This window comes from Melospiza georgiana, chromosome 11 (assembly GCF_028018845.1).
Source record: "Melospiza georgiana isolate bMelGeo1 chromosome 11, bMelGeo1.pri, whole genome shotgun sequence".
Taxonomy (NCBI): Eukaryota; Metazoa; Chordata; class Aves; order Passeriformes; family Passerellidae; genus Melospiza; species Melospiza georgiana.
Window position 1 is genome coordinate 15,197,758 of NC_080440.1, and position 19,324 is coordinate 15,217,081.

General features: G+C 42.2%; 2 protein-coding genes across 2 annotated transcripts in view; both read left to right on the forward strand.

Annotated features, from left to right (window-relative positions):
• NISCH (nischarin) overlaps positions 1–1,671 on the forward strand; it is a 29,335-nt gene extending 27,664 nt beyond the window's left edge. Inside the window, exon 21 of the mRNA XM_058031816.1 lies at positions 275–1,671. Coding sequence (XP_057887799.1) covers positions 275–903 — 629 coding nt within the window. The 3' untranslated portion in view covers positions 904–1,671. The remainder of the gene's footprint in view (positions 1–274) is intronic.
• A 6,934-nt stretch (positions 1,672–8,605) lies between these two features.
• Positions 8,606–19,324, forward strand: part of STAB1 (stabilin 1) — a 52,153-nt gene continuing 41,434 nt past the window's right edge. Inside the window, exons 1-6 of the mRNA XM_058031834.1 lie at positions 8,606–8,628; positions 9,710–9,844; positions 15,226–15,362; positions 16,813–16,928; positions 18,021–18,106; positions 19,136–19,205. Coding sequence (XP_057887817.1) covers positions 9,764–9,844; positions 15,226–15,362; positions 16,813–16,928; positions 18,021–18,106; positions 19,136–19,205 — 490 coding nt within the window. The 5' untranslated portion in view covers positions 8,606–8,628; positions 9,710–9,763. The remainder of the gene's footprint in view (positions 8,629–9,709; positions 9,845–15,225; positions 15,363–16,812; positions 16,929–18,020; positions 18,107–19,135; positions 19,206–19,324) is intronic.

Below are 19,324 nucleotides of genomic sequence, written 5' to 3' on the forward strand. Positions count from 1 at the left end.
GTTACTGATGGCTTCTTGCATTCACCCTGGACTTACATGGTTAGAAATTTGCAGAAAAGTGTGTTGGTAATGCAAGAAGGGCTCTGGCAGAGACCTGCAATCCAAATACAATTATTCCAGTATTGTTTTTAAGCAAAAGCCACGTATCAATAGATACAAAACTTAAATTCTTCCAGCTACAGCCAGCTATCAAGCTGGTTGTTGTTTATCCTAGTACATTGAGAAATTATTGTATAGCACTAAATAGAGATGTAATAATGTATGTTTCTTGCAGGAAAAATGGAGAATTATGAACTGATTCACTCTAGCAGAGTAAAATTTATTTATCCAAATGAAGAGGAAATTGGGGACCTTGCTTTTCTAGTGGCAGAGAAGATGGATGGTTTGACCAATCTTCCATCCCTCAACATCCTTCTGTATGTGTTGGCATTTCAAGTAAATCACTTTGAAGGATCTGCTCAGAACACTAGTTCACTTCAACCTAAAACACTGATCTTGACCAGCTCTGATTTGTTCCTCTTTGATGAAGATTATATCAGTTACCCACTACCTGAATTTGCTAAGGAGCCACCAAAGAGGGACAAGTACCAGCTTGCAGATGGAAGACGAATCCGGGATTTAGACAGAGTGCTCATGGGGTATCAGACATATCCACAGGCCCTTACATTTGTGTTTGATGATGTTCAGAATCAGGATCTGATGCAGAATTTAACACTGGATCACTTTGGAGAAACTGATAGTGTCCCAAAGGGAAATTCCAAACAAGAGGGAAGCAGGAACAGAGAGATCCAGTGGTACATTTTTATCCCAAGTGCAGAAAGCAGGGAGAAATTAATTTCATTGCTTGCAAGACAGTGGGAGATCCTGTGTGGTAGGGAATTGCCTCTGGAGCTCACTGGGTAGTTACTGCACAGCCAAGTGATTTCAGTCTGTATTACAAGGTAAAGCACAGTGAGTAAGTAGATAGCACCTGTCAAGTTCTCTTTGTTTTCATGAGGAGCTGACCTGGACTCCTTTGTTCCCTGGTGCAGTGAACATGTAATAGTACATAGAAGTATTCTGAAGTGTTAACTGGGGACTGACCTTCTTGTACAGTCTATTTTTATGCAATAGTATATAGTGAAAAAAATCACATGAAACATCCTGGGAAACTGTATGGAAAATTTAAGGAGTCAACACTAGATATTTTGTCGTCTGGGGCTGTTAAGGTTTCCACTATTTTTCTGTATATATCAGTCTTGCTGTTCTATACAAATTCTAATGTGTAAATAAGGGTAAATGCTTGTGTATGTTCAAGTGCAATGTTCTTTGTACAAGAAGTATTTTGGGTATGCTGCTAATGCTTATTATTTAATGATCTTACAGTTTTACATATGTTTTTCTTTGAGGCCAAGTGTAATTATTTGCTGCCAATCATTAACTTAACAGTAAAATTTGAGCCACAAGCAGGTAACAAATTTTCATATGAAACTATTTTCACAGGCATTCATTTTCCTTCTCCAAGGATAAAAGATTTGCTTGGTAAAGATCCCTTCAGTATTGTCTTGAAAGTGGAAATACCCAATGTGGGTATATTGGCATTTTGTCAGCAAATAATGGATTTGTATCTCTGAACACAAAGTCTTTCTTTTGCCTATCTTGTCAATACAAATAAAGTGTAATTTGACAGTTTTCTTTTGGCCTTGTCTTTATTCAAGTTTATATCTTGTGTTTCCAGGATACCATATGGCAGTTCAGCAGCACACATTCTGTTCCTAGAGTGCATTGTAAAGTATGAAATGTGCAGCAAGATGAAAGAAGAAAATAGTTCATTCTCCTACAAGACTGTTAGTCCAGAAATACAGCTGAGTCATGGAAACTGAGGATCTGCAGCCTCTAAACACAATTTGAGGATTTATTTCAAGTACTTTTGCTTATCAGTTAGATATTAGGGATTTTCATTCTAAGCTGTTGTGTTTAACTTGATGGTTACTGTGCCCAGCAAGTTTTAGCATCCCCCATGACAGAAAAATCCCTACTCACTATTATGAAGACAGATATTGACATTGAAAAAGAATGTATCTATAAATTCTATATCCAGTGGGAATAAGAAGGGAAGAACAGTTTTGATATTTATTTGGTAGCTGATGCTGCTTAAAACTGGTGCCCCTTAAAGACACAGAGAAATCTGGGTTGGAAGGGACCTTGAGACATCCAACTTTAAACAGGGCAATCTTCAAACAGGTTGCTCAGGGCCTGGTCCAAACAAGTTATGAGTTTTCTCCCAGAATGGCATGTCCACAGTGGTGTTAGGAATTTGGTGGTTTCACAGAGTGTTTTTCCATGCTGTTGCAGAGCTTGGCTGTGCTTTTTGGATTTCAGAAGCCAGGAATGTTGCAGTCAGTGCAAGGATGACAAAGACAGAGGCAGCCAAAGTCAAATTGTATTGCAGGATGCAGTGGAGTTCCCAAAGCAAGAGATGAGGAGCATAGCAGGAGTGCAGCTCTGCTCCCAGTTTGACAGAGGAAGCCTAACTCCTTAAGCTTAGACTGGACTGAACAGTTAAGGTAGGTACTGCAGGTTCTTGGAGAAAGCTGAATTTTCCTGTACTTTAGAGCTCTTCTGTTCTCTGAAATCTCAAGGTTGCTTATGTTCATTTAAGTTTAATTATCATGGGGTATAAAAAGCTAATTTCTAAGTTAAACATCCTAGGAATAAAGTAATTAAAAGAAATCTTATGTCTTCACTAGTTCTTTCTGAAGTAGCTCTGTTAATCACTTACTGATAATTGTCCAGGTAACACTTGAGGAGCCTGTGGCAACTTAGTCTGATTTTCAAAAGCATTTGAGGATTTACCAAGTGAACAGATCATTTACACATGAATTAATAAGTGAATACAAAGGGAGTCTGTAAGGATTCCTGTGGAACTGCCTGGGATTTGAGGCAGCATGGACAGATCTGTCTCTCAAATGAGGATTATACTTGTCATTGCTTCTGGATAAGTCAGCCTGCTTCCATCTTATTTATAAGGGCTGTTCTGGGGGGTGCCCTGTGCTTGAGACAGACATGAGTTCTGTTTAAGCATCTTTTGTAAAACCCAACTGTTTTAAAGGTATTTTAAAGCAGTAGTGGTACCAGAGAATCTTGTATTAGAGTAGGCAGGGATAACCCCCTGCTTGTCACATACTTAGAGCAGGTAAGGCCTCTTTTTTCTACAATATTTTATTGTAGAAAAAACACATCTCTGGTTAAACTTGAACAACTTTTTAGGTTCACAGCTGTTTAAAACATAGAATCTGTGCCTTTGGAACAGATTATTAATCCAGGAAATAGCTGCAATTCCTCCTTTGTATCTTGGTAAGCATTGATCACATTTCAAGATTAATGAAATGTTCAGTACAACTGCAGTATGTTTGATTCTTCCATTAACTATCTTACTTGTGATGCTATCAGAATTGTTTATTTTCAGAGCATTTTTTCAATAAATAATCTTCTCCTCTCTGCTAAGTAGAGCATGGGCTATATAAAGCTTTTTCCTTAATACTTCACCTCCTTTTCCATTTTTACTTGGAAAAAAAATTAGAAATGACAGCCCAACCAAACCCCAAACAAGATATCCCCTCTTTTTCCTGCTGCCAGATATCTGATGCCTTGTTGCTTTCATAGAATCACAGAATGGTTTCTGTGATTCTGCAATGGACTTTCAAGATCATCTCATTCCAACCCCCCTTCCACGGGCAGGGATGCCACCCATGTGATTGAATTTCCAAGGTCCCCATCCAGCCTGACCTTGGACACTTCCAGGGCGGGGGGCATCCACAGAATCTCTGGGCCACCTGTGCCAGGGCCTCTGAGTGAAGGATGTCTTCCTTACATCTAATCTAAATTTATTCAGTTGTAAAACATTCTGCTGGTTGTATCACTGTCTGCTGTGGTAAAAAGTCCCTCATTAAAAACCTTTTAAATCCTGATTTTGCTGCAGTCAGATCTCCCTGGTTCTGCTTTTGCTCCAGCCTGAACAGCTCAAACTCTCCCAGTCAGTCTCCAGAGGAGGAGAGATGCTCTGTGTTAGAGCCTGCTGAAGTCAGTGCTTTGTGTGCATTTCTGTTCATTTAAGTGCAATATTAAGCTGAAAATTTTCATTAACTGTCGTTCTTCAGTGTCAGCCTGTTGTCTTTATTGTGTAATTTTAATGTAGTCTTTTGTTCTTAAATACAGGAACTTAAGTGAGGTTTTCTTGAAAATGTACAATTGCTTATCTTGCAACTAAATTGATTGCTTCAGTTCACAAAGATTTCCCAGAACTTTCCACATTTAGTTTCTACAGAAAGCTCTGCAGAATGAAGTCACTGTCAACAGCTGAGCTCACGTAGAGTAGTCTTGATTTCTGCCTCTTTTTTTGCAAGAGCACTACAAAACCCTGCAGGCATATTCCTCTTTAGTAACCCTTTGTCCTCAAATTCTCTCCAGCTTCCAACCCTTGTATAACATTAAGACAATATCTGAGTAGCTGAAGTTATGACCAGAAACACACAAAGGCAGGTGGGGGGACCTTTGTCAGGAAAGTATCTCCTGAACTCTCAAACTTCTGTGTTCTGGCTTTACAGCTGATGTAGATTTTTGCCACCCTAGGAAGACCCAAACAATTATTTTTGTTCAGTGTCATCTGCCAAGGATCAAGGTTTTAAAACTTCTCTTGTATCACAATTTAAAAAATTGTAAATGAACTTCATTAGGAAGGAAAGTAAATGAGGTGCTGACCTGGGCTGCACTGTTTTGTCTGCAAGAAGAAATGACAGTGTGACCTGCATCCTGTGTGTCCTGTGTCCATTCCTGTGCTGCTTTACAGAGCTCTGCTCTGCCTGGCTGTGGATGTGCTGCACAGTCATGTATTTCCATCAGCCCCTCACCTTCTTGTTCTTATCAGCCCTGATAATGAACTGGGGTTTTTTAATTGGTGTAGCACAAAGTGCTGCTGCATCTTACTTGCATTCTGATCAGAAAGTTTACTTGTGCAGTAGTAATCTTCAAACACACCAAATCTTAGGCATAAAGCAGCCACATGAGGAAAAGCAGGGAAGCTGTGGCTCAGAGCAGACCACAAGCTTCTGTAGCTTGATGCCCACTTGATTTTAAAGGGCATTTAGTAACTTGGAAAGCTAAAATTTGATGTGAAAAAGGGAGGATGGGAAATTCATTAGATCCAGAAAGACTGGCCAGCACTGAAAAAATCTGCCTGAATAGGTGCATGAAGAGCAGTAGCCAGAGTAGCTGAGGAGGGCACCAAGCCCTTGTGCTTCAGTCTTCAGGGTCTCTGAGAGGGGATGACAAGAACCCCTGGCATCTCTGAAGTTGCTGAAAATGCAGAGCTAGCAGGATTCTGACTCCCATCAGTGCTGTCCTTGGCAAACTCTTGGGTACAGCTTGAGTCAAGCACATTGTAGGCCCTTTGTGTCCTTTATAGACAACAGGGCCTGAAGAATCAGCAGCACTTCATGGGAGAGCTCACTGCCTCTGCCATTGTGCTCCCGTCAGCAGGTACTGAGTTTCAATAGCTCAGCTATTGGAACAAAGAGCTTTACCCAGAATTCTAATTAATATTGGGTACCTGTGGGGAATTTAGAGTCTGACTTTCCAGTACAATCCCAGATTAATAAATGGGAAAGGTACAAAACTAAAACCAAAAGACAGGAAAATGTTGCTGTTTTTCACTGCAGCAGAACATGTAAAGAAACTCAGAGTCAAGAGAAAGTCATAGGCCAGACTTAAAGCACTTATTTACTGACATTGGAACTGGTGCCCATAGAGGTTTTGGAGTAACAGGATGTGAGCAACCATGACAATTTCTTTCTGAATTGTGCCACAGCATTGTGCTCAGGCAGCCCTACTTGTCTGCTTGGAAGTGGACTACTGTGTGTGTGAGAAAGAGAAGGATAAACAGACTCTATTCTCTGTGCAATCCTTGCAGGATTTTTGCTTTTACGAGCAAACCTTAAAAATTCCAGTTCCTTCCAATTTGCCAAGAGGAAAGGAAAATGAGGGTTGTGTCCTTGCATCTTCACCAGGACCCTGAGGGTATGTTGGGTAAGTATGGTTCAGCTGGCCCCATTCCTACACACAAGCACTATTGGCTTGGCCTGCTTAATCCTTTTCAGACTCACAGCCTTACAACTCAAGCAAAGGGACTTAATGTCCTTTCCCAGCTTTGCCAGAAGTGCAGAACAAGAGTCCTTTTCTCTCTGTGGATGTAACCAAATGGTCAGTTCCCAGAGAAGCTGTGTGGCAAGGTGGACTGGATGGCAAATCACTTGCCTTGGCTCTGTGGTTTCTATACAAAAGAATTCAATAGCAGGAAATTGCCCAATCTGGTCAGAGCTGCACACACTTCACAGAACAGAGCTGGTGACCCAGCATTTTAAAACACAGTGTGTGGCACAGGCAGGCAGGGAGTCTGGGAGGGTTTGTAGCATTATCCTTTGACTTTATCCAAGTGGGGGTTTGGTTTCTTATTCTGTGAAACAGGCTGAGTAATTTTTACCAGCAGATTCTCAACTTTAAATGTTAATGTGTACACAATAAAAATTCCAGGTCTTACAAAAGTTGCTTTAGAGGACTCAGCTTGTAATTGATCCATAAATAAAAGGAGAAGGAATTTTTCCCTGAGAGAGAAAAATCCTGAGCTTTCCTGCTGCCAACAATCTGCTGATGATGGGGGAGACTGAGCCCACAGGATAAATTTTAAGTGTTTTGTAGCAGTCATCTTGAAGAAGTCAGGGCCAGAATTTGAAGATGTTTCTGAGACCCACGTCTGTGACTTCTGCTAAAGCAGCCACCTTCTGTTATGTGGGCAAGAGACACTTGACAGAGAAGTCAATCTCCATGCTTTCTAAAACAAATAAATCCATGTGTGAAACCTCACAGATAAACACACTGGCAGAGAGTTGACAACTCCTACTGAATGCTTTAAAATTGGATTTGCACAATCCTATTTCAATCAAACATTGACTAGGACATGAACAAAATCCTCCTACTCTGCCTGCACAGGGCTGTTTGTGTATTCTGTCATTAGATCTTTACAAGCCTTGCCTAAATTTTCTCTTTTGATGAAGGCTCTCTGGCAGATCTCAGGACCTTGCTTTATGAGATTTTGGGGTCTGAAATACTTTGTAGAGATGCCTGTGTGCATGAGTGGGTCTAATATTGAAATGAGTGAGGGAACTGGGATTTCTATTTGTTGACAGTTTTGAAGAGTATTGGACTAAACAGTGGAATCAAAAAATTGATCCAATGCATTTTGCCTCTAAGGCATAAAGTTTTTATAGATGTCATCCATGAGAAAATAGATATATCTGCCTAGGAGGAATCCATCTATGAGAAGAGAGCAGAAACCGTGAGTGGAGCAGTAATTTGGGTTTGTTTGGCTCATTTTTGCTTCCTGTGCTGTTTCTCTGCTGGTGTTGCCATCTTTGATGACACTGCCAGCTGGAACTGCTGCTGAGAACACTTTGGCTTCTGTGCACTGAACATTACTAATGACTCTTGGCCACCTATTATTTAGAGGTGGTCAGTGATTCACCTTCTTACTAATTTCCAGAATCATGAAGATCCAAAAGTGTTGCAGATTTTGGTGTTCCAGCTCCAGCAGTGGTGGTGAGCAAAGTTTCCATTCTCTCAGAGCAACTCATAGGCAGTGGCTGAAACACACAGTGCTTATGCTGCTTGGTCAGGAAAGCAGGGTCTAATGACAGATGACCTTTTGATTTTTCAGTTTATGCTCTGCTGCTGTACAATGGCACTACTCACTGTTTGCATTTTTAGCCTGTATATTGCTTTTGTATTGCTAGTCTTTAATTGAGGTGAGGTCAGATAAGGAAGCTGGCTGTGAACCTTTTGATGTTGCTGTGAATCTGATTTATTTAATTCAGACAGGAATTTCACCAAGCATTTCTCTCCCTTCCTGGTTTCCCTGCAGTAGGTCAGATACAGTGATGATAAGCAGCAGTGGAAAACCCTGGAATCAGTCTTTGTGTGTCTTTTCTTGCCCTGTACCATTTTCAGTGCTGAGCCATTAAAGAATCTAATGCACCTTCCAGTGCATTCTGTGGATTCTGGCAACTTAATCCCTGTGTCATCCAGCCAGTTCTTGGAAAACCCAGCAATCTTCACCATCCTCCTGGGGCAGCATGGAGCAGAGGAGCAGCCTCATTCTTGTGTTTCCATGGCCAGCTCAGGGCCGTGACTGCAGGCCAAGAAAACACTTTCATTCTCTCATTCAAATAAGAGTGTCCCCACTGCCCATTTGTGACTTTCCCATCCCACCAGAGCTGGCTGAGCCATGGTGCCTCGGCCTCATTTTGAAGACCTTCAGGGTACCAAATGGTTTCCAGAGCAGTGTGAGCCCTCTGACCCTGACAGGGTGGCACCAGCTGGGCAGTGACACTCCTGGGGCTGCAGTTGTCCTGTGGCAGGACAAGAGGGCTGAGCTGTTGGGTTGAGCTGTGGGCTGGTGCTGCTCACATGGGTTGCAGTGGATGGTTGTGTGCCTTATCTGCTTCCTGTTAGTGCAGGATATATAGCAGGGCTGGCTGTTCATCATGCTGCCTTTCCCTGTAGGATGAAGGCAGAAGTGAAGCACAGCTAACGGCAGCAGTAAGTACAGCGCTTCCTATGCGCCTCGTGTGTTACAGCATGTGTGGCTTTGTGGGGATGCAGGGGCAAAAAGGTATTAATGCTCTCATTATTTATGCAATCACAAGAATGGTTCCATGTCCTGGTTTCATTTAGGCACCTTCATGTGCTATTAATGGCTAGAAAATATGAAGGTGCCTCATCGCTTAGTGAGATTTGTTGCTAACAGAAGCAGTCCTTACACTGCTCAGGATAGTGGGCTCCCTTGGCAGGGCAGGGAGACAAAGAACATGGAAAATCTATCAATAATCAATTCTTTGTAAAATTCAAAAGGAGAATATAAATTGCAGACTGTACCTCAGGTTAGTGTGTATTTTTTTAAACTGTTTTGGGACTTTTCTGTTCTGAGTGCTATGGAAATGCTCCTTGGATTCATCAAGCTGTCAGCAGAGTATTTGGAAATTATAAATTTTGCCATTGCTGCCATAGCATCAGCTTTTCTTGCTGAGAAGTCAACTATTTAAAATAAAAATATCAAAGCCTGCCCAAAGTGCTTGATTGATTGATTGATTGATTGATGCAACGTGCTCCATTCCTGTTCTGAAGCACAGCCTGTCACTCACATTGCTTTGTTCTTGCAATACTTTGGCATAGGCATTGCTCAGCTCTACCTTCACTTTGAGATGTTATGGACATATTCACATCAGTGGCAAAAGGAAATTAACTTACCCTTCATGAATTTATGGTATTTAAGTTTGCCCATTGCATTTGCTTTCTGTTAAGCATACAGTTAACCTCTTTTCATTCCAATTAGTTGAAAACTAAGGATTTCCTTCCTTCTGTTTTGAACTGATATGTAAGAGGAAATCCGTAGATGTTCCTGTTTTGAGTAAACCTTTTACTAAGGAGTTCTGCTTGTGCATTTAAAAAAAGAATGGAAAGAAAAAGCTTATGTTGTTACAGAAATCACACTAGAAGTAGCAGATCCATTTCTGAAGGCTTTGCAGCCAAAAAGCACAGTGCAAAAATGCTCTCTCCCTGTTTACTTTTAACCTCTGGTTTGTCTTGGATCTGATTCTTAGTAGGCGGTGTTATCTTACAGAAATTGCAGCCTCTCTCGCCACCCCTTTTGTGTAAAGGGTCCTGCTGTAAAAGCATGAAAATGCATCCTCCTGGATTGCTGTTTTTCTTCTTAGCAGCATGCTTCACTCCCACAGCTGACTGCCAGAGTCAGAAGGTAAGTCTGTGGGTCTTTGTTTAAATGTTCATTGAGAAGTTCTTCATATTTGGATGGTAGCATGTTAGGAAATAGTCCTCTCCACAACTCTTTTTTTTTTTCATTTACATTTAGTTAGGTGCAGAATAAAATCAGTAAAAACTGTAGGGCTGCGAGGTATCTTCTCTGTAGTCCAAACTCAGGAGCTAAATATAAGGTTGAAGGGAGCTGCTTGAGTTTTAAATCAGATTAAATTTGTGTCTGTGTTCGGCATTGAACTTAAAAGAAGCAACATCAGAGGGAAATTCTCAGCATCTTTGTCTTCTGCTAGTTTCAGTATGTGGGACAGGAACTTTGTATCCATCAGGACAGATCCATAAGTTTCCCAGAAGAGTTTTACTTTAAAAAAATTTTTACAATCTCATCAATTTGTCCCTTTGCAACAGTTTGTTTCAAGTATATTTCCCAAAAGCTCCTCAGTAAGGATTGTTGAATTACTTTCCATTTTATTTCAATTTTGTTGATTTTCTTGTGATTTCTTCCCCTCTACTCTTGTGTTTAGCAGCAGCACATAGGAGAATGTGTGATACCTTTGTAGATCTGTTCTCTAGACTCTGTGGTGAGGCAGCCCAGTTCCTGTGGGCTGGAATTCACACTAATTCACTTTATGTTGTCTCCTGCCATACCCTTCCTCGTGTCTTGCTGTTGGAGGAGTGAACTGGCTGCTAAGTCCAGAGTTGTGGGGGGCATTTGGAAGTTCCCTGGGCAGGGGGAACACCCTGTGTAGGGTTGTCTTGTCTTGAATGACACAGCAGGGCCTTGTGGGGAATGGACAGACCTGTGAGTCTTAAGGACTTGATTTAGAAAAAGCCAGAGGACTGGAAAGATGCTTCAGTGTCAGACCTTTAGGTGGAAGCTTCTGTATAGACTCTTTCATGAAAGGGCCATAAATGAATGCTAGGAAGGCTTGTAGGGTCATGATGGTGACTTGAGCACAAACATGAAGTGTTTCTAGGGGTGGATTTCACCTGTCTGGAGTTGTGGGTTCCAGGCAGATGGGTTTCAGGTTGTGTCCAGAGGCATGGGCTTGTGTCTTCAGCTGCTGTAAGGGGAAATGTAGGTCTCTCTGCATGGAGACACTCTGTTGATCTCTGCAATCACTGAGGAGTCTGGCTTGGCATAAAACAGTTACATTATTAGGTATGAGTACCCACTTGCAGAGAAGTTAAATGGAGCAGTTAACTTAATCCCAGAATAACTCTGTTTTACAGTTTTTTCCTCAAAAATTCCCTCTTTATGGAGAAAGAAAAGAAACATTTGCAAAGTTATAGTGGGAGATAAGGAAAAATAAGGATCTAATGAAGCTTTCTCTGGCAGTTTAGAAAACCCATTGGATCTGATTGGAATAAAAGTGCTGTGATTCCACAGGAGGCTTTTCTTGGCTCACAGGGGCCATTGAGAAAGGAGAGATTGTGTGCTACCTGTTTATCACTGATGTGACCTCGGGACTCAGCTTTAATGGTTCAAACATGACAGTGACTCTTATTCTGATTTGGTTTTTCATACCTCTTGCTATGGGTTGGGGAAGATGCAACAGATGTGAGAACCATGGGAGTTTTTCTGCTGGGAGGAGGCCAATCCCAGACTGTGCTGGAGGAGGAATGGAGGCAGGTGGGAAATGAGGAGAGTGGTCTGAGCATCCCCATGTTTCCAGTGCTCTGCAGCTGAGATGCTGGGAAACCCAGGGCAACAGTAAATCTCATGTTTTGTGATTTCTGAGCTTGACTCTTCATCTTCACACTACCAAGTGTCTTCCTTGAACGAGTGTGAAGAGTTTGTGTGTCCAGGAGCTGCTGCTCTGTTCAGCTCCAGTGTTATTGAGAACTGCTTGGGAAGGTTCATGACTATAATGACTCGAGCATGTGTCTGCAGCTCTGTTTTGTAAAGGACAAATGCCCTGGAAACTTGGTGATTCATTAGATCATGGCTATTTCCAGAACTGGCTCCCAGGATTGTTAGAACTGAGCACTGACGTCCAAATATGTTTTTCTTTCTTCCTTGAGATTTTTACCATGCAGAAAGATTTGTGTTATGGTTTGGGAGGCAAAGATAAAGAGTGAAAATGAGAGGAATGAAACTAGCCCTTACGAAATACTTCCCAGCTTATTCTCCTGAGGTGGAGTACGAGAAATGAGCACTTGAGAAGTGAGGGACATCTGTTCAGAGAGGAGGGAAGGAAACATTGCAGCATCCAGAAGCTTCTCTGGGTCTCAGCTGAGTGCAAAGAACAGTGGTAGCTCTTGCACAAGCATTTGAGTGCTGGGAGAGAGCACAGGACAGCCTGGAAGAGAGAGGCACCCTGGCTCTTAACTTCTTTTGGCTACAGCTGGATCTCTTCTGCTTTAAAATTTTCATTTTGGAGGTGTTTGAGAGCATCAGTCCTCCTTTCCTGTTCCTTTGTACACAGACTGTGACCCAGTCCAGCTCACAACATCACCTGATCAGAGCAGTGACTGTCACCAGGCAGCAGTGCTGCATCACAGGGACAGATATTCCCTCGTGTCACTTCCTTTCCAGTGGCTTTGGACTTAGGAACCAGTCAAAGATAAGCCCAAGGGAGCAGTTCATCATTGTTTTCCATGAGGCTGTGCCCCAGGAGCCACTTCTGACTCAAACTTCTGTCTGTCTTTCATCCTTTCCAGAATTTGAATATCCAGACTGTTGCATTTATGTTCCTTGATTCCATCTTCTGCTTTTCTAAGAAGAAAAACTCTCCAGAAAATGACTGCTTCATCAGTTCTGTCACTCAAATTAGAAGGGAAATATTTTTTTTAATACTTTTCCACTCAGCTGTTTTCTTCCTCTTTCCTCCTGCCTGTTGCTGCTGACACAAGCATATTTCCTTATAAAAAGGGGAAGGTCTTACTGGAAAGCTGCCTAAGCTTATCTAGTGTCCCAGTAGGGTGGGGGGGATTCCACAATAACTGTCTTGTCTTAGAGGTCTGCAAGTAATTAAACATGCCAACAGGGAGGAATAGTAGACATCCATCTCTCCCACTCTTCATTTCCATTGAGAAATGGAGCCACATTGATGGAGAAAAGAGAAGGGAAACAGAATAATATGTGAACAATGGTGTCTTCCTGCACCCCCATGACAGAGAATACATTTGCTGGTCCAACTGTGTCTGATGCCTGAAAGTACAGATGAAATAGAAGGTTGGAGAATTTTAATTTAGTGTTTTGTGTTCTATGTTTAGTGGTCTTTTTGATACAGATAGGGTGGCTCACATACCTGGTAGAGGTTTGTGGCATAATTCTAACTCACAGGAAGGAGCCCACATTTGTATTTCTTGCTCAGGCATCTTCCCATTCCTTTTTCTGAGGCATTGTCTCAGGAAAGGCTAATGCTGGGATTTGGTGGAACCAAAAGGGCAGGAGCTGTTCAGTGAGACCCATGAGCCTGGCTTCAAATGGCTCTTTTCAAAAGCCCAGCTTTAATCTGGAGTCCTCGTTTAAGATCCAGTCAGATGGTGACCCCATCAATGGCCCTGCTGGTCTTTAGAGGCAGAGTATTCTGGAGGCAGCACCTTGTTTGCTCATCCATATTGTCTTCTTCTCTGCTTTGCTCCATGAAAAATGGCAAATCTACCTGCTCTGTGCATAAGGAACAGCAAAGCTGATCTCTGTTCTGCTGGATAATATCAGTAAAGCTGGTGCTCACAGGGGAGATGGATCTCAGATTGTTTTTGAGCTCTTTATACTGCAAGGGGGTCCTTGATATAAGAGGTTCTGGGGATTTTGCTGCCAGGGGAACTGGAGGTTGCTGTATGGTAGAAAAGCCTCAGAAGCACAACTAGAAGTTAATATCCATGGGAAGGGCAACCACAGCCACAGAAATAATTTCCTTCACTGGGCAGCATTCTTGAGTGTATGGCTCAAGAAGGTGGATCCATAAACATGAGCAAAAGCTCAACAACTCCAGTCAGGGGGAAGGAGTTGGGAAATATTCCAGGGACATGTCCCTGTGGACCTGAGACTGGAGGGTTATCTCTCAGGAGGTTTTCCTGACAGGGTCTGCTGCCTATCATCTGGGAGGGCCTTCCTGAGCTCTTGATAAGTGATGGGAAGCCATGGGCTTCCTCCCTTGCCTTGAGGCAAATGTATGTATTTGGGCTTAAGTTCAGAGGAAGCAAAGTTGAGATTACTGATAGGAATCCAAAACAAGGAGTTCTGGGGACAGGAGGGTTGCTGCATTAGCAGCATTGTTCAGGATTGGCTTTAAAATTCCAGATCAAGGCCTCTCCCAAAATTTGATATGTTTTTATTTTTAGAAAATACAATGCCTGTAGAGGGACAGTTGAGATGAGCTCTGGGTTTTTTCCAGTCAATGACCTTCTGGAGCATACACAGCTCATGCCTCTCAGCTTTTCTCTGTCATCAGCAGTGGCAAATGCTGTCTTTTTTCAAAATTACCTATGAGGTTTCCATGCAGTTGCTTGCTTCCACAAGTTTAGAAATTCAAGGAAATGCTTTTGGAGCAAAATCACAAGTTTTAATGACAGTTTGGCATGTGATGATGATCATTCACTCTTGAGGCTGTACTTTGTCATCTGTGTTTCTCTTGGAAAAGCAAGGTTGTGCAGGGGTGCAGGAAAGCCCTGTGAGGAAAACTAAACCTCTAAAGTCATTCTGGTTGGGTGGAAGGACTTACTGATTTATTCACCAGCCATATGATATATCCAAGTGTCCTACCTGATCTTCATGCCAATGTTTATGGAGTCCTTCTCACTTGGGGTCAAAGCATTGAGGTGTTCAGAGGGATGCAGAGCACCTTTCCTTTTCATTCACCTCTCTGTGCCTCCTCACAGACAGTTGCCATGAGAAATATTTCTGTGAGCAGCTCCTGGCTCTGGGAAATAGACTGAACTAACAGTCAGCTCTGCAGGTCCATGCAACAGCAATGAACTGGATTTTATCAGTGGCATGGAAAAGATAAATGCTGTGTTGCCTTTTAATTCAGTGTCTTCTGGCAAGAGTTATTAATTTAGGGCTTGTCTCCCCACACACCAGTCCTACATGTTTGTAAAAGATCAGCTGAAATTAGCAGTGCAGAGTTGTGGTTATTTTAGAAATGGTTAGAAACTTTGCTGTGGGTCATAGGGGAAGATAAGATAGCTGTGATCTGCCCTGTTGCTTCTAGCTGAGATCCAGTGGATCCAAGCATGCAGCACCTTGGCAGGAGGGTTTAGTCCATGGGAGAGTGTGCTGCACTGGCCACTGCCCTCCCCAGTGATATCTAACTCATGGTGCAACTTGATAAAGATATTACAAGATTGGCAAGATAAGTTCCTGGGATAACACTTTAATCTGGGACTATTTCCGTGCTGTTTTTTCTTTTTAAGTTAAAATCCATGCGGTGCAATGTCAAGACGATGTTCACCATGAATACAGCGTGTACTTCTTGTGCTGCAGTGCCTAAAATGTTGTGTCCAAGAGGCTGGTCAAGGACCACCCAAAGACCAGGGATGGGGGACTGCAGGTAAGGCCTGTTTCCTAACTGTGTGATGCTTTTGGTGCAGCCCTTCTATGCAGGGAGTAGTGTGCTCTTCAGGAGAACACACACGTGGTTTTGAGCTGTAAAGGTCCACGGAGTTCTGTTTCAGATGGGTTTATGGCCCCTGTTATTGTTGCTTTTGTCTCTTTGCAAATCCCACTGACTTTTGGCTGGGCAGGTTCTATATACAGAGAACAAATTAAATGACAATAACCTCTTAACTTGCCCCAAATAACCTGAGTTTGTTAATCCTGCTGTATAGCCATTTAACAGAGGTCTGTCTAGCATAAAAACCTGTTTCAGACCCAGAATTCCTTAGTGGCTTATTAAGAAAAAAAAATTAATGATAGTTCCCCTTGTATATCCTCCCAGCTTCCAGCAATAATCCTCTGAACTTTTAACCTTCCTAGTTCACTTTATGACAGTTGCTTGTTCATGTGTTCCTTGCTCATACTCTGTTGAGTTTGGCAGGTAGGAAAAGGATGAAGGAAAACTGAATTTACTAGGAGGCTTTTGTAAAATGAAACACTATAGATTATTGTTTGTGTATGTATTCAGCAGTGAATGTTAACTGTTAATATAAAGCTCCATTGTCTGCTCTTTCTCTGATTCCCTCAGAATACTTAAAAATAGTGGTGGCAGTTTTGCAGTTTATAGCAGTTTTTGCACACACACAGGAGTCAGATGAAGCCAAAGCAGCAATGCTATTGAGACAATTTCCAAGTTCCTTTTGGGAAGGATGTGGTGCCAAAAATAAAATGAAGTGTAAGAATAATGTGAGTCTATGCAGCTTTTCTGAGTGTTATCTGCTCTTGTGGTGGTTGTTGGACAGACCCAAGAATAGTTTTGTAATGTGTACGTGCAGAACAAGAGGCACTGCCACCAAGGACTCACCCAGTGTGTGGAGGGGGGGATGATGGGTTCAAAAGAAGATGCTTCCTTGAGGGATTTAAGGCATTTGTCCAAGATTTAATAGAGAATCTGTGAATAATATGGCTATTAAATCCAAATTTACTGCATTTTGATCTGGAATCTTCAGTAAAAGACACAAAAGAATGGGTCCTGAAAGGAGATTTTGTTCTTTCAAATTTATTTTAGATGTGAAGTTGAATGGTGAGTCATCCTGGAAATCCTACCTTTTTTTCTGTGCTGTTTAACCCTTCAGCACCCAAGGTTTCCATCCTGATGCAAGATCCTGTCTCATGCCCAGTCCCTGACAGGTTTCTTCTAACCAATCTCTGAGGCTTGAATCAATGGGCCTCTCTAAAGGAGACATAACTGGAGTGAAACCTCTTGTGTGTGTGCATGGAACAGGGATGAGGGCCCTGCCTTCCCTTCAGAGATCAGGGCACTGCAGTGGGATTGCCTAGAAACCCTCAGGCAGGTCTGTGCTGGGTTTGTGCTATAATCATAATCTTGGATTATTCTTTTTAAGATACTCTGTCAAGTTAGGAGAAAATACCCTTTCCCTGCCAGGGTGCCATCGCATATGTACTAAGGAAATTGAGGAGAAAAAGTGCTGTCCAGGATTCTGGGGTACAGAGTGCTATGGTAAGTTTTGGGGTTTTTTACAACAACCTTCAGCTGTTGAACAGGTCAAACCAGTTTTAATAGAGGCATTAAATATATATTGAGGTTATTTAATTTTCATTATTCTTTGAACACTCACAAGGTCTCCATTATTTGTCTGGGAGCATATCTGTCTGTTCAGCACATAATCTCTTTGCTCCAGATGAGTTGAATCCCCTTACATTTAACACATAACATAACCTCCTGTGGTGGAACTTCCTTTTGTCTCTTCTATAAAAATAAACTTTTGGAAAGGGATGTTTTTGTTCCTCTTTGCAAAAGTTTCCAAAGGAAGAGGAAGATCTTTCTGATATCCCTCTTGTCTGCAGCGCGTGTGCCACGTGTGTTGCTCTATAGTCTGGAGTCAGTCAGCTGTTCAGCCACAGAAAATACTTAGCAATTCCAACCCAAGGTGAAAATAACAATCCCAGAACTCCCACTCAGATTTATGCCAAGTAATGAGAATTTGTTTTGTCTTGTCTCAAAAATCCAAAATCAAGACCTACTAAGCTGAACACTTCTCACGTGTTTGACTGACAGAATATGGAAAGGCCCCCTCCAGTTCTGCAGAAAATGGGAGACTGTTTGAGTGCTTGAGCCTGTTCTCATACTAACTTTGAATAAGCAACTAGTTTAATCAGAGAAATTACAGATTTCAGAATTATCAGAAATAATCCTCAGAATCTGGAGGTACCCCACTCTAAAGATGTGGAGACCCTGTTTTTCTGGGCACACTTCCAGCGCTCCATAAAGTCAAGGAGAGCTGAAAATGCTCAATGTCTTTGCAAAGCAGGCTCCTGTCTGTTCCTAGTTCCAGAACTGCCCTCACCTCTCAGTGCTGCTGGCAGCAGTGGCCCAACCTCAAAAAATATTTCAGTGCCTTTGTTGAAATTTAGTTATGGCTTGTTGGGACTTTCCTTAGACCTTTCACCTGTGGGCCAGCGTTAGGCACGCTGGATAATTTGCTGGTGAATTGACCTTTGTTTTGTACAGCTGGAATACCTGGGGCAGGAGGAGATGGGAAGGTGCTGGTTGTTCAATTTAATCTCATCTGTCCTGTCTCTTACCTGCTAGAGTGTCCAGGTGGCTCTGAAAATCCCTGCAATGGCCATGGGACATGTTTGGATGGTATACAGCAGAATGGGACCTGCATCTGCAAGGTGAAGGCATGATTTTCTCTGAGGGTGATGTGCTTTGTCAGAGGGAGTTGTTTGTGTGGTGTCTGTGCAGGAGCTCTGGGTGGAGGCTGCTCTTCTGCCTGGAAGGCATTTGCAGCTCCTCTCATCCCAGCATCAGTGTCTGTGGTTTTCCTGCAGCATTGCTGTTGTCAGCAATAGCACTAAAACACTGTTGATGATGGTGTGGAGCTGGGAAGAATCTCAAGGGTGAAATAAGGAAAGAATTGCATTAATTTAACCCCTTATCAGTTGAAATAATTGTATCTGTCCATGGCTGCAAGAAGCCCTGAAATACTTGGCTGTTAATGAACTGTATCCAGGTAGGCAGAGACTCCCTCTCTCAGGAGAAACAGGAGAGATGAGAAAGAATTTAGGGCAGATACTTTTTTCTTTTTTCTTTACTTCTCCAGACTTAGTACAACCAAAGTATAAACAATTGAATTGAACAGAATTGAGCAGTGCTTCTAAAATGTATATGGTAATGAATCAGTGTTAGACTTGAAACTTTCCCTGATGAACTGTATATTTTTACAGCATTCTTAATTAGCAGCTCAAATCCTACCTCTTGGACCCGTGTTTGAGAAAAGTTGATTTTGGATTTAACTCAAAGACACCTTATATCAACTAAAATGTATGCTGAAAGTCCCTGAGCCCTGTAAAATCAGTGTAAAAAATCCCACTGGTATCAATGACCTCCAGATTCCTTTTTCAGACAGATATCAGGAGCCAGCTGGAACTTTCCTGTCTGTCTGTAATTAGGACATTATTTGCTCAGTGCCCAGCAGAGTTTCCTGCCATTTGCATGCCCTCTGTGTGTCAGCTTACACTGGGTTTTCCTTTGCCACGGGAGCTGGTTAGTACTGGAGCACTGAGCAGATCAGTTTTCTTCTTTGTGTTGCTTCAGATATCACAGAAAATCAAAAATGGGGAGAGACTTTAAACTGTAATGATGTGTGAAACAATAGAGTGATACAGAAAAATAATACCTGACACATTTTGGGGCCCTTCTAGGAGCAATACAGTGGGTATGGCTGCCAGAACTGCCGGGATGAAAATCGATTTGGCCCAGACTGTCAGTCAGGTAAGAACAAGTCATTCAAGGGAAACCTCCACAAAAATAACTGAAAACAAGGAAGGAGGAGGAAGAGGTTGAGTGAGGAAGGTGCTGGAGAGGGAGAAAGTGGCAGAGAGCTGGCAGTG